Below are 12,945 nucleotides of genomic sequence, written 5' to 3' on the forward strand. Positions count from 1 at the left end.
AGAGACTGTCTAGTTTCTAAGTATGTAGCTATCATTCAATCCGAAAATCAACTTAACAGATGTACTAGGAGTATTGAATTAGAAGATTACACCAAATGCTGAACAAGATATAACCATTCTCGAAAGATCTACTCCCACACACTTGATAATTAGAACGGGTTCGTCTAAGTTCTATGCGCGGCCTTGCCATCCAAAATGGCTCATAATGAATATCACGTGACCTCGTGATGTCACGTGCACGCTCTCTATAGAGGTATAGCAGCTCAGGGAGGTACGATGGAGCAAGACCATTTAAAGATTTAAAAACAAATAAAAGAATTTTAAAATGAATTCTAAAATGGATGGGTAGCCAGTGGAGCAAAGCTAAAATCGGTAAAATGTGCTCAAATTTCCTTGTGCCAGTTAAAAGACGTGTGGCTGCATTTTGTACTAGGTGAAGATGTGCAATGGAGGACCCACTGCTTCTACATTCATACAATGTCCACCAACCCTATCAGAATTCATATGAATGTAGGACGTCCTGACAATTCAGACGACTCCGTCAGAATATGCTTTTACATTCATATGAATCTAGGACGCTCTGACTCTTCAATTGATCCTGTCAGAATATGTAGAATTAGTAGTTTTTTTTTTTTTTTTTTTTTTGTCACTATTCACAAGTACCATTTGCTCTATTAAAATGAGTGTAGGACGTTATTACAATTCAAATGACGCCGCAGGACGTTCTCACAACTCCTATGACCCCATCAGAATATGCTTCTACATTAATAAATGAATGTAGGATGTTCTGACAATTCAAAAGACCCCTTCAGAATATGCTTCTACATTAAAATAGCGTAGGACGTTCTTACAATTCAAATGACGCCGCAGGACGTTCTGACAACTCATATGACCACGTCAGAATATGCTACAGTAAGTAGGACGTTCTGACTATTCAAATGACCATCGGAATATGTTTTTACAATATATGAATGTAGGGTGTTCTGACACATGCTTCTACATTAAAATAGGAGTGTAGGACGTTCTGACAGTTCAAACAACCTCGTCAGAATATTCTTTTACTTTAATATATGAATGCAGGACTTTCTGACAACTCAATGACCATCAGAATATGCCTTTACATTAACATATGAATGTAGGAAGTTTTGACAATTCAAATGACCCCACCAGAATATACTACACTCACTGTAAAAAAGAATAAGTTAAGCTTACTTGAAAAAAAGGTGGAAACTCGTTGCCTCAAATAAATGAAGTAATATAACTTGTTCTCTTTCAAGTTATCTTTACTTTACGTTTAAAAGTAATCTCCACTGAAAATATTTGTTATCCTTACTTGGAACTTTAATGTTGAGGTTGCTTGAAACCAACTAGTAATGTTTACTTCATACCAGCTAGTAAAGGTTACTTGGAGCAAAGTTGTGTTTACTGGTGTTAAATGGGTTTCTCTTACTTTCAGCTGTGTAATGGGGACCTAATTCCTGATTGTAAGGTTTACTTGCAGAATCTACACCTTACTTATAGTTTGTAAGTATCAGCAACTTGAACAATTAATGTCTCACTTACACAATGTAATGTAATTAAATGTTATGTTATTTTTACTGCAAGACATAAAATGGCATAACAACATATTGGAGCATTAATACAGTTTTCATTCAGTCAATAACTTTTTTTTTTAAAGCTTACTTTCATTTAACACATCCAACCCAGAGAAGCACAACATTCCACTTAGTGTCAGTCCACCATTTCTGGAATTAAACTAATTTTCTCCACCTCCACTCGAGTTAAATAACTGAGTTTTACCTTTCTCCTATTCATCCAGCCGTTCTCCTTGTCTGGCGACGCAACAGGACACAAAAAACAAACTTCCACAACTAATTTTGAATGATTTCATTTTATTGGAACACTTCAAGATGGCCAACTATTTTGTTTTGAACAGGTTTACGGATTTGCACCAAATCTCACAAAACTGATTACAAAAACTGGCCTCTTCTTTTCCATGAATTGCTTTCCTGGTGCTAAAAAAGATCTCTCCATCTGCATTAAAATGATAATTATAATTAGAAGAATTACAATGAAACTAATCACTAATGCATTGTACTGCATATCAAATTTATTACAATTTTACGGAAACTACTGACCTCTCAAAGTGAATTTGGAGGCATACCTCCTAAGATTCTGCCACTGCATTCGATCATAGTCTTTGGGGTATGACCCCAAAGACAGCAACCCATGTATTTCGTCGTACTTAGCCTCCATACCTACAAAGACAGTTGCGCATAAACTTTTGGTACAGTCAGAAAAAAAAAAACAGGTGTGTTGAGTACTGCAGGGTGTAAATCCTTTTTCTTAATGCTCTTCAAAACAGATCCAAGATACTCTATCTAGATTGATGCATTAAAATGGATGCTGCTTGATTGCCTGTTTTGCAAAAGCCAATCAAGTAAATGACAACACATGACATGCTGTATGCTTACAATTAACCTTACAAACGAAATGTCATGGCATTATCCTTCACACGTTTGATTGCATTTGGCCATTATGACGTGATCTTATGAGCAGAAATTTGCTGTCTTTGCAGCCGAGTAGAATGTTCCAAACAGCAGACGACTCTCATAAAAAAGCGTTTTGTGTTCACGCTAGAGCATTCCACGTGTTGTTCCAATGCATTATCTTGTTACCACGTGGAAGGCAACGCGTTTTGAGAAGTAGCCTACTTTGTCACGTTACCAACCTGGCGCGAGCTAGCTTTTCTTGCGGTCAATACAAAATTCTGTTGCTAGACGGAAAAATGCTAAGCGTTGTAGACCACGCGGAAATATGCAAACGCGTCGGAGACAAACGCGAAGATGGTTAAAATTGGCGTTGTATTTATTAACACACTCATGATGCCATGTTGCAGCCAACAGAACTTTTATTGACGCTAGCTATCAAACGATGGCTTGGCTGTACTTACACTGCGTGACAGACACGTGTACAGTTTGTACATACAGTTTTATAATTCAAAACAAGCCAATGCGAAATAGTTGAGTCTGTCAACGACTCAAACAAGACTCACGCAACGGTTAGAAATCAGCATTGTGTTAGATTAAGTAGGAAAGATTGAACGCTCACCTTTAGCTTTGAGCAGACCTTGCCTGCTGATCTGTAGGATGAATATGCCCAAACCTCAAGAAATGGTGTGTTGTGCGTGTGTGCAGTGGGGCTTTGAAGGACGAGTAGGGTGTAGAGCAACTACAACAGCTGATCAGATAGGTCAGAAGTTGAAGCGCTTTGGTGGAAGATTGTGAAGGGGCGATATTTCAGATGTATTGCAAGACTCATGCAATGGTTAGAAATCAGCATTGTTAGATTAAGTAGTAAAGATTGAATGCACACCGTTAATCTGCACCATTTATAGCACAGCTGATGTAGGACAAAAATCTTTTCAAATGCCAAGAAATGACGTTTTGTGCTCTGCGCATGCACAGTGGGGCTTTGTAGGACGCATTGACGTGTAGGACAGTTTATCAGAACACCGGCTCCAATAACAACAGGAGTGAAGCACTGAATGAACTCTATCAGTGAGCAGCAGACAGCCCACCCAGATGCTTTTCTCATCCTGGCTGGGGATTTCAACCATGCAAACCCCAAAAGCGTGTTTCCAAAACTCTACGGACATATCAACTTTCCTACATGTGGAAACAATACTCTGGACAATGTTTACACCATGCATAAAGATGCCTACAAAGCCCTACTCCTCCCCCACCTTGGGGCCTCAGATCACTCCACTGTTATGCTAATGCCTTATGCTAATGCCAGCATACAGGCTGCTGGTTAAAGTCACCAAACCAGCTACAAAACAGATACGTGTGTGGCCAGAGGGGTCCTCAGAGGCACTCCAGGACTGTTTTTTTCCACCACTGACTGGAGCATGTCCAGACAGGCGGCCACCTACAGCAACACCACAGATCTCTAGGAGTACACAGAGACCGTCACTGCCTACATGAAGTGCATGGACGATGTTATGGTCACCAGAACCATCTCCATTCAGGCCAATCAGAAGCCATGGCTGACAGGGGAAGTCTATAGGCTCCTGTGGGCTCGGAACGCTGCCTTCAGAGCTGAGGACAAGGTGGGCCTGAGGATAGCTAGGGCCAATCTGTCACGAGGCATCAGGGTGGCCAAGAGACAGTATTCCAGGCACATTGCTGAACATTTCAATGACAGCAGAGACACCAGGAACCTGTGGCGGGGGAGTTAGACCATCACAGACTACAAGCCCTCGCCACAGACCTGTGACAACTCCACGTCTCTGCTGAATCAGTTGAACGACTTCTTCGCTTGCTTTGAGGCAGACAACAGCACTATGGCACAGAAGACTCCACCACCTCCCAGCGACCAGATGTTGACGCTGTCCCCAGACAGCGTGAGGAGAGCTCTCAGGACGACAAATGCACAAAAAGCCCCGGGTCCTGATAACATTCCTGGTCATGTCCTGAGAGACTGTGCCAAGGAGCTCAGATGTCTTTACGGACATCAACATCTTGTTGAGCCAGGCTGTTGTCCCCACGTGCCTCAAAACCACCACCATCATCCCGGTCCCGAAGAAGCCGTCTCCTTCCTGCTTCAATGACTACCGCCCTGTCGCACTCACTCCCATCCTCATGAAGTGTTTCGAGCGGCTAGTCATGCGGCATATCAAGTTTGCCCTCCCCCCGCCCTGGATCCTTTCCAGTTTGCATATCAGTCCAACCGTTCAACTGATGACGCCATCTCCACTGCCCTCCACTCAGCCCTCACCCACCTGGAGACAAAAGACTCGTATGTCAGAATGCTGTTCATAGACTTTTTAGCTCAGCATTCAACACAATCATTCCTCAGCAGCTCATTCACAAACTGGACCAGCTGGGACTCAACACCTCCCTGTGCAACTGGCTGCTGGACTTCCTGACGGGGAGACCACAGACTGTACGGGTCGGCAGCAACTCCTCCAGCACCATCACACTGAACACGGGGGCCCCCCAAGGATGTGTGCTAAGCCTCCTCCTCTTCACTCTGCTGACCCACGACTGCACACCAACATCCAGCTCAAATCTCTTCATTAAGTTTGCGGATGACACGACTGTGGTGGGTCTCATCAACAATGGCGATGAGACAATCTACAGGAGTGAGGTGAGCCACTTGGCCATGTGGTGCAAGGACAACAATCTCCGTCTGAACGTGGAGAAGACGAAGGAGATTGTTGTGGACTTCAGGAGAGAGCACACCCAGGATGTTTCACTATCTATCGACGGTGCTGCAGTGGAGAGGGTGAGCAGCACCAAGTTTCTGGGTATGCACATCTCTGAAGACCTGTCCTGGAGCAACAACACTGCATCACTGGCCAAAAAAGCCCAACAGCGTCTGTACTTCCTCTGCAAACTGAGGAGAGCAAGAGCCCCGGCCCCCCATCATGCACACTTTCTACAGCGGCACCATCGAGAACATCCTGACCAGCTGCATCACTGTGTGGTACGGCGCCTGCACCATGTCCTGCTGCAAGTCTCTGCAGCGCATCGTGAGAGCAGCTGAGAGGATCATTGGTGTCTCTCTCCCTTCTCTAATGGATATTTATAACTCCTGCCTCACCCGCAAAGCCATCAGGATTGCAGGTGACCCCACCCATCCATCTCACAGCCTCTTCAGCCTGCTGCCGTCGGGGAGGAGACTGCGGAGTCTCCGGGCCAAAACCAGCAGGCTCAAGAACAGTTTCTTTCACCAGGCAGTCAGGAGGCTCAACTCCCTCTCTCTTCTGTCCCTCCTCTGCCCCCTGCCACAGATTCTGTTCACACACACACACCCCTGCCCCCCTTCAGCATCTGACATGTCATCCTCACAGTCCCCCCCCCCCCCCCCCCCAACACACACGCACATACAGTGGGGCAAAAAAGTATTTAGTCAGCCACCAATTGTGCAAGTTCTCCCACTTAAAAAGATGAGAGAGGCCTGTAATTTCCATCATAGGTACACTTCAACTATGAGAGACAGAATGGGGGAAAAGAATCCAGGAAATCACATTGTAGGATTTTTAATGAATTAATTGGTAAATTCCTCGGTAAAATAAGTATTTGGTCACCTACAAACAAGCAAGATTTCTGGCTCTCACAGACCTGTAACTACTTCTTTAAGAGGCTCCTCTGTCCTCCACTCATTACCTGTATTAATGACACCTGTTTGAACTCGTTATCAGTATAAAAGATACCTGTCCACAACCTCAAACAGTCACACTCCAAACTCCACTATGGCCAAGACCAAAGAGCTGTCAAAGGACACCAGAAACAAAATTGTAGACCTGCACCAGGCTGGGAAGACTGAATCTGCAATAGGTAAGCAGCTTGGTGTGAAGAAATCAACTGTGGGAGCAATTATTAGAAAATGGAAGACATACAAGACCACTGATAATCTCCCTCGATTTGGGGCTCCACACAAGATCTCACCCCGTGGGGTCAAAATGATCACAAGAACGGTGAGCAAAAATCCCAGAACCACACGGGGGGACCTAGTGAATGACCTGCAGAGAGCTGGGACCAAAGTAACAAAGGCTACCATCAGTAACACACTACGCCGCCAGGGACTCAAATCCTGCAGTGCCAGACGTGTCCCCCTGCTTAAGCCAGTACATGTCCAGGCCCGTCTGAAGTTTGCTAGAGAGCATTTGGATGATCCAGAAGAGGATTGGGAGAATGTCATATGGTCAGATGAAACCAAAATAGAACTTTTTGGTAAAAACTCAACTTGTCGTGTTTGGAGGAGAAAGAATGCTGAGTTGCATCCAAAGAACACCATACCTACTGTGAAGCATGGGGGTGGAAACATCATGCTTTGGGGCTGTTTTTCTGCAAAGGGACCTGGACGACTGATCTGTGTAAAGGAAAGAATGAATGGGGCCATGTATCATGAGATTTTCAGTGAAAACCTCCTTCCATCAGCAAGGGCATTGAAGATGAAACATGTCTGGGTCTTTCAGCATGACAATGATCCCAAACACACCGCCCGGGCAACGAAGGAGTGGCTCTGTAAGAAGCATTTCAAGGTCCTGGAGTGGCCTAGCCAGTCTCCAGATCTCAACCCCATAGAAAATCTTTGGAGGGAGTTGAAAGTCCGTGTTGCCCAGCGACAGCCCCAAAACATCACTGCTCTAGAGGAGATCTGCATGGAGGAATGGGCCAAAATACCAGCAACAGTGTGTGAAAACCTTGTGAAGACTTACAGAAAACGATTGACCTCTGTCATTGCCAACAAAGGGTATATAACAAAGTATTGAGATGAACTTTTGTTATTGACCAAATACCTATTTTCCACCATAAATTGCAAATAAATTCTTTAAAAATCAGACAATGTGATTTTCTGGATTTTTTTTTTCTCATTTTGTCTCTCATAGTTGAAGTGTACCTATGATGAAAATTACAGGCCTCTCTCATCTTTTTTAAGTGGGAGAACTTGCACAATTGGTGACCGACTAAATACTTTTTTGCCCCACTGTACATACATCTCATCGTTCATTAACACACTGAACTCAGGGACCACACATCTCCCTTTACCTCGCTCATTTGCACTATTCTGCACTACCTCATCTTAACAGCTGCTAGTTTGTTTATACTGCTTATTTCATGTTTACCTGCTATACCTCAAGTGCCCTTGACTGTTTGGTTATTTGAACCAATTTATATATATATATATATATATATATATATGTGTGTGTGTGTGTGTGTGTGTGTGTGTGTGTGTGTGTATATGAGTGTTTGTTTAGTCTACGTCTAGTTCATATCTAGAGTGTTTATACTGTTGTCTGTCTGAGTGTTTTAGTCTGTGTGTAGTTCTTATCTTGTGTTTACACTGTTTATATTGTTTGAGTGTTTAGTCGATGTCCAGTTCCTATCTAGAGTGTTTATACTGTTTGTTTGTTTATTTTTTTCAATTATTCTATTTTTATTTATTGCATTGCCTGTTTGCACCGTGGGTCAGAGAGGACTGATATTTCATTTGTGCTGCATGTCGAGCATCTATAGCATATTTGACAATAAAGTTGACTTGACTTGATTTCCCTGTGAGTGAACCGAGTGATGATAGCGTTAGATTTAACACACCCATGTTGGAGTGAATTAAATATGTGTCCTTCCCCCCCCCCCCCCCCCTCTCTCTCTCTCTCTCTCTCTCTCTCTCTCTCTCTCTCTCTCTAGGTTTATGGGTATAATCTGAAGGAGACATGACCTCCAAAATGAGTGTTTCTAAGAACAGAAAGAAAGACAAGAGGTGAGTGAAGGGTGTGACTCGGTGAAACACAAATGTTCTCACATTCACCAACATGAAACCGATCAGACTCTGAACACTGATGTGTTTCTGTGAAAAATGATCAGTGAAGAGTTTATTTCAGAGCAATTCCAGCGTTATGGACGTGACACTTGAACTCAAAATGGCAACAAATGACCCAGTGCATGTTTTATTGTCTCCCAGTATTTAAACAGGTGTTGCATATTTTAAGGCTGTACCATACTGGAGAAGTGATAGAACAAGAACAATTCCCATAGTACATCTAGGGCATGCCAGAAAATGCCAATAAAAGATGCGTTATGGATGTGACAGAAAAAGTATCACTTTTCTTGGGTGACTGTACATTTTTATCAAACTCTGTGAAATTGTAAACCTAATGTCGAAATGGAGATATCCATTTGATAGAGGGGTCCAAGGTGAATATTAAAAAAATCTTTGTTTAAAATATTTTGTATTTCATGCAGAGTTTCGGAAGGAAAAGTCAGCGTTATGGATGTGACGAAATTCCGTTATGGATGTGACGCGTCTGAAATAGACATGGCATATGTTTAGAAAATCAGCAATTTAACCACCATAACCCTTTGAAAAACTCTCTAAATATCAGCTAAAACTATCAAAGTTCTTAAATAATATTTAGGATGGCTATTGTTTTGCTGTTTTGCGGATTTTAGCATACATTTCTGTGGCTTGTGGCAATAATATAGAATTGTACATGATCAAAGTTGATTTTAGCTTGGGGTTTACATTATAAGAAAGAAAGACTGACAGTGACATATTAGGTTGGTTACAAATTGGTTCAACTTATTCACATCTGTAAAATACAGGCCTAGGTGATATCTCTGGGAGTGGTTTTGATGTATTACATGTTGCTTTATTTTTGCATGGTGAGGTTGACATTTACATGGAATTGCCCTTCAGCAGCTTTGGAAAAATATGTTCAAAACACAGCTGATGATTAGTGACATTAATCTACTGAGCAACACATCTAATCCCAAGTTGTCCCTGTAGCTGGATAAAGTATGAAGCTTCAGTAATCATATAAGTGTGAATAAGGTAAATCATCAAATTTTAACTACAGTTTAATTACAAGCATAAAAAAACATGCTTTTGTCAAAAATGTAATGAAGGATGAAACGCCCATAAGATACAGATCATCAGTCTATAATTCAGGTTAAAATAATAGAAAACAAAAACTCCACACAAACACACTACACAAGAAGAAATACATTAGCAATTCCAAAAAAGTTGGGACACTGTGTAAAACATAAAAACAAAATGTGAAGATTTGCAAATCATAGAAACCCTATATTTCATTGAAAATAGTACAAAGATAACATATCAAATGGTGAAAAAAATATATATGAGTGATTCCATGCTTATGGGTACTGAAATGGGGACATGAACTTATTTTTAAAAATTCACCTAAAACCATTTCTTTTTTTACCATCAGGTCACAAAACATGTAATCTTTAATGAATGATATGTTAAAAGATAACTTTAATTTTCTGAGATGTAATAAAAACATATTTATATGCCAAAGTCAAGCCTATGAGTTCCAAAATGATGTCTGTTACATTACTTCTGTTACGATTGTCCATCTCGCGTCTGTTACAAATTAATTACAATCTAGCTATATACCATGTTAATCTTATTGAAAGAATGTGTATGTTTATTCTACTACACATGTTTATTAATTATATTTGCTAAAACATCGCCTTCCTATGTTTCAAAAAGTAATTCTACATTGTTAAAATTGAGAATATATATGTCCACAACACTTCTGTTACGTTCTGACTTTGGCATATAAATATGTTTTTATTGCATCTCAGAAAATTAAAGTTATCTTTTAACATATCATTCATATCATTCATCATAAAAAAGAAATGGTTTTAGGTGAATTTTTAAAAATAAGTTCATGTCCCCATTTCAGTACCCATAAGCGTGGAATCACACGTGTGTGTGTGTGTGTGTGTGTGTGTGTGTGTGTGTGTGTGTGTGTGTGTGTGTGTTTTTGGAAAAATATATGCTAATTTTGAATTTGATGTTAGCAACACGTTTCAAAAAAGTTGGGGTGGGACAACAAAAGACGACTGAAAAATTTGTCATGCTAAAAAAAACTAATTTATTTAATTGGCAACAGGTCAGTAACATGATTGGGTATAAAAAGAGCATCCCAGAGAGGCGGAGTCTCTCAGAAGTAAAGATGGGGAGGGGTTTACCGCTCCGTGAAAGATTGCATGGGCAAACAGTGCAACAATTTAAGAATAATGTTCCTCAATGTAAAACTGCAAAGAATTTGGGGATCACATTGTCTATGGGCCATAATATCATTCAAAGATCCAGAGAATCTGGAGCAATCTCTTTATTGCAAGTGACAAGGCTAAAAACTGACATTGGATGCCTGTGTTATTCAGGCTCTCAGGAGACACTGCATTAAAAGCAGACATGTATCTGTAGTGGAAATCACTGTATGGGCTCCGGAACACTTCAGAAAACCATTGTCTGTGAAAACAGTTCGTTACTGCAGCCACAAACACAAGTTAAAACCAGATATAAACAATATCCAGAAACACCGCCACCTTCTCTGGGCTCAAGCTCTCAATGGACTGAGGCGAAGTGGAAAATTGTCCTGAGATCTGGCTAAGTGATTAGATTTTGATGCAAAACTGGATATGTGGCTTGGCAGAGGTATGCACTCCACTGAAAGCTCTTCTAATTCAGACTTGCTGCAGAACAGTAATAACGATGCAGTGGTTGTGTGTGTTTGGTCTGATTCAGGGTAAGAGATCAGAGTCACCTGAACCCAGCTGTGTGTCCATAAAAAGTGAACAGTTAATGAAGCATCCAATATTCTTTAGAGATAGAGACTGCGCTACTGATATGAGTACATGTGCAGTGTCTGTGGGGCAATGGGTAATTCATGATTTATTTACTCACCCACTTTCCAGAAAAGTTGGGGTATTTAAAAAAAAAATAAATTCTTGCTTGATACAAGACTTTGGCTGCTCAACAGTCTGTGGTTGCCATTGTCCAATTCTCCTCTTCATGATGCGCCATACATTCTCAGTAGGAGACAGGTCTGGACTGGCAGCAGGCCAGTCAAGCACACACACTCTGTGACTTGTCAAATCAAGTCATTTTATCTGTATAGCACTTCTAATGATGGACATTTTTGCAAAGCAGCTTTACAGAAAAATAAAGACTTTAAACATATAAACTAATTTTATCCCTAATAAATTTAGTTATCCCTGATGAGCAAGCCTGAGGCAACATTGACAAGGAAAAACTCCCTCAGATGACTTGAGGAAGAAACCTTGAAAGGAACCAGACTCAAAAGGGAACCCATCCTCATTTGGGTGATAACAGAAACCACATTGTTGTAGCCCATGCAGAATAAGGCCTGGCATTTGTCCTGCTGAAATAAACATGGCCTTCTTGGGAAGAAACATTGCCTTGATGAATATGTCTCTCGAAAATCCCAATATATGCCTCTACTAGTGCATCTCAAAAAATTAATATTGTGAAAAAGTTCAATATTTTCCATCAGTTATTTAAGAAAGTGAAAGGTATATATTATAGACTCATTACACAAACTAAAATGTTTCAAGCATTTTTCTATTTTAATTTTAATCAGTATGGCATACAGTACAAAAACATAAAAACCCATCTCAAAATATTATAATATTTCATTTCGAGTTTGAGTAAAACAGTATGAACACAGTGTATCTCTCGGTCTAGTTCAGTACCCACAACCACAATCATGGGAAAGACTGCTGACTTGACTGTTGTTCAGAAGACGATCACTGATGCCCTCCACAAGGAGGGTAAGCCACAAAAGGTCATTGCTGAAAAGGGTGGCTGGAAAAGGTGCACAAGCAACAGGGATGGCCGCAGTCTTGAGAGGATTGTCAAGAAAAGTTGATTCAAGAACTTGGGAGAGCTTCACAAGGAGTGGACTGAGGCTGGTGTCGGTGTATCAAGACCCATGACAAACAGACGTCTTCAAGAAAGGGGATACAGCTTTCGCATTCCTAATATCAAGCTACTCCTGAGCCAGAGACAATGTCAGAAGTGTCTTATCTGGGCTAAGGAGAGAAAGAAATGGACTGTTGCTCAGTGGTCCAAAGTCCTCTTTTCAGATGAAAGTACATTTTGCATTTACTTTGGAAATCACGGTTCTAGAGTCTGGAGGAAGAGTGGAGAGGCACAGAATCCAAGGTGTTTGAAGCCCAGTGTGAAGTTTCCACAGTCTGTGATGATTTGGGCTGCCATGTCATCTGCTGGTGTTGGTCCACTGTGTTTTATCAAAGGCAGGGTCAATGCAGCTAGCTATCAGGAGATTTTGGAGCACTTCATGCTTCCCTCTGCTGAAAAGCTTTATGGAGATGAAGATTTCATTTTTCAGCACGACCTGGCACCTGCTCACAGTGCCAAAACCACTGGTAAATGGTTTACTGACCATGGTATTACTGTGCTCAATTGGCCTGCCAACTCTCCTGACCTCAACCCCATAGAGAATCTGTGGGGTATTGTGAAGAGGAAGTTGAGAGACACCAGACTCAACACTGTGGATGAGCTTAAGGCCACTATCGAAGCATCCTGGGCCTTCATAACACCTCAGCAGTGCCACCTACCCACAGTGCCAAAACTACTACC

At 41.4% G+C, this 12,945-nt stretch overlaps 1 protein-coding gene across 1 annotated transcript in view; it reads left to right on the top strand.

Annotated features, from left to right (window-relative positions):
• LOC132887197 (NACHT, LRR and PYD domains-containing protein 9-like) overlaps positions 1 to 12,945 on the top strand; it is a 59,466-nt gene that overhangs the window by 3,710 nt on the left and 42,811 nt on the right. Inside the window, exon 2 of the mRNA XM_060922669.1 lies at positions 8,199 to 8,271. Within this exon, the coding sequence (XP_060778652.1) occupies positions 8,225 to 8,271 (47 nt within the window). The 5' untranslated portion in view covers positions 8,199 to 8,224. The remainder of the gene's footprint in view (positions 1 to 8,198; positions 8,272 to 12,945) is intronic.

The sequence above is a fragment of the Neoarius graeffei genome, chromosome 5 (assembly GCF_027579695.1).
Source record: "Neoarius graeffei isolate fNeoGra1 chromosome 5, fNeoGra1.pri, whole genome shotgun sequence".
NCBI lineage: Eukaryota > Metazoa > Chordata > Actinopteri > Siluriformes > Ariidae > Neoarius > Neoarius graeffei.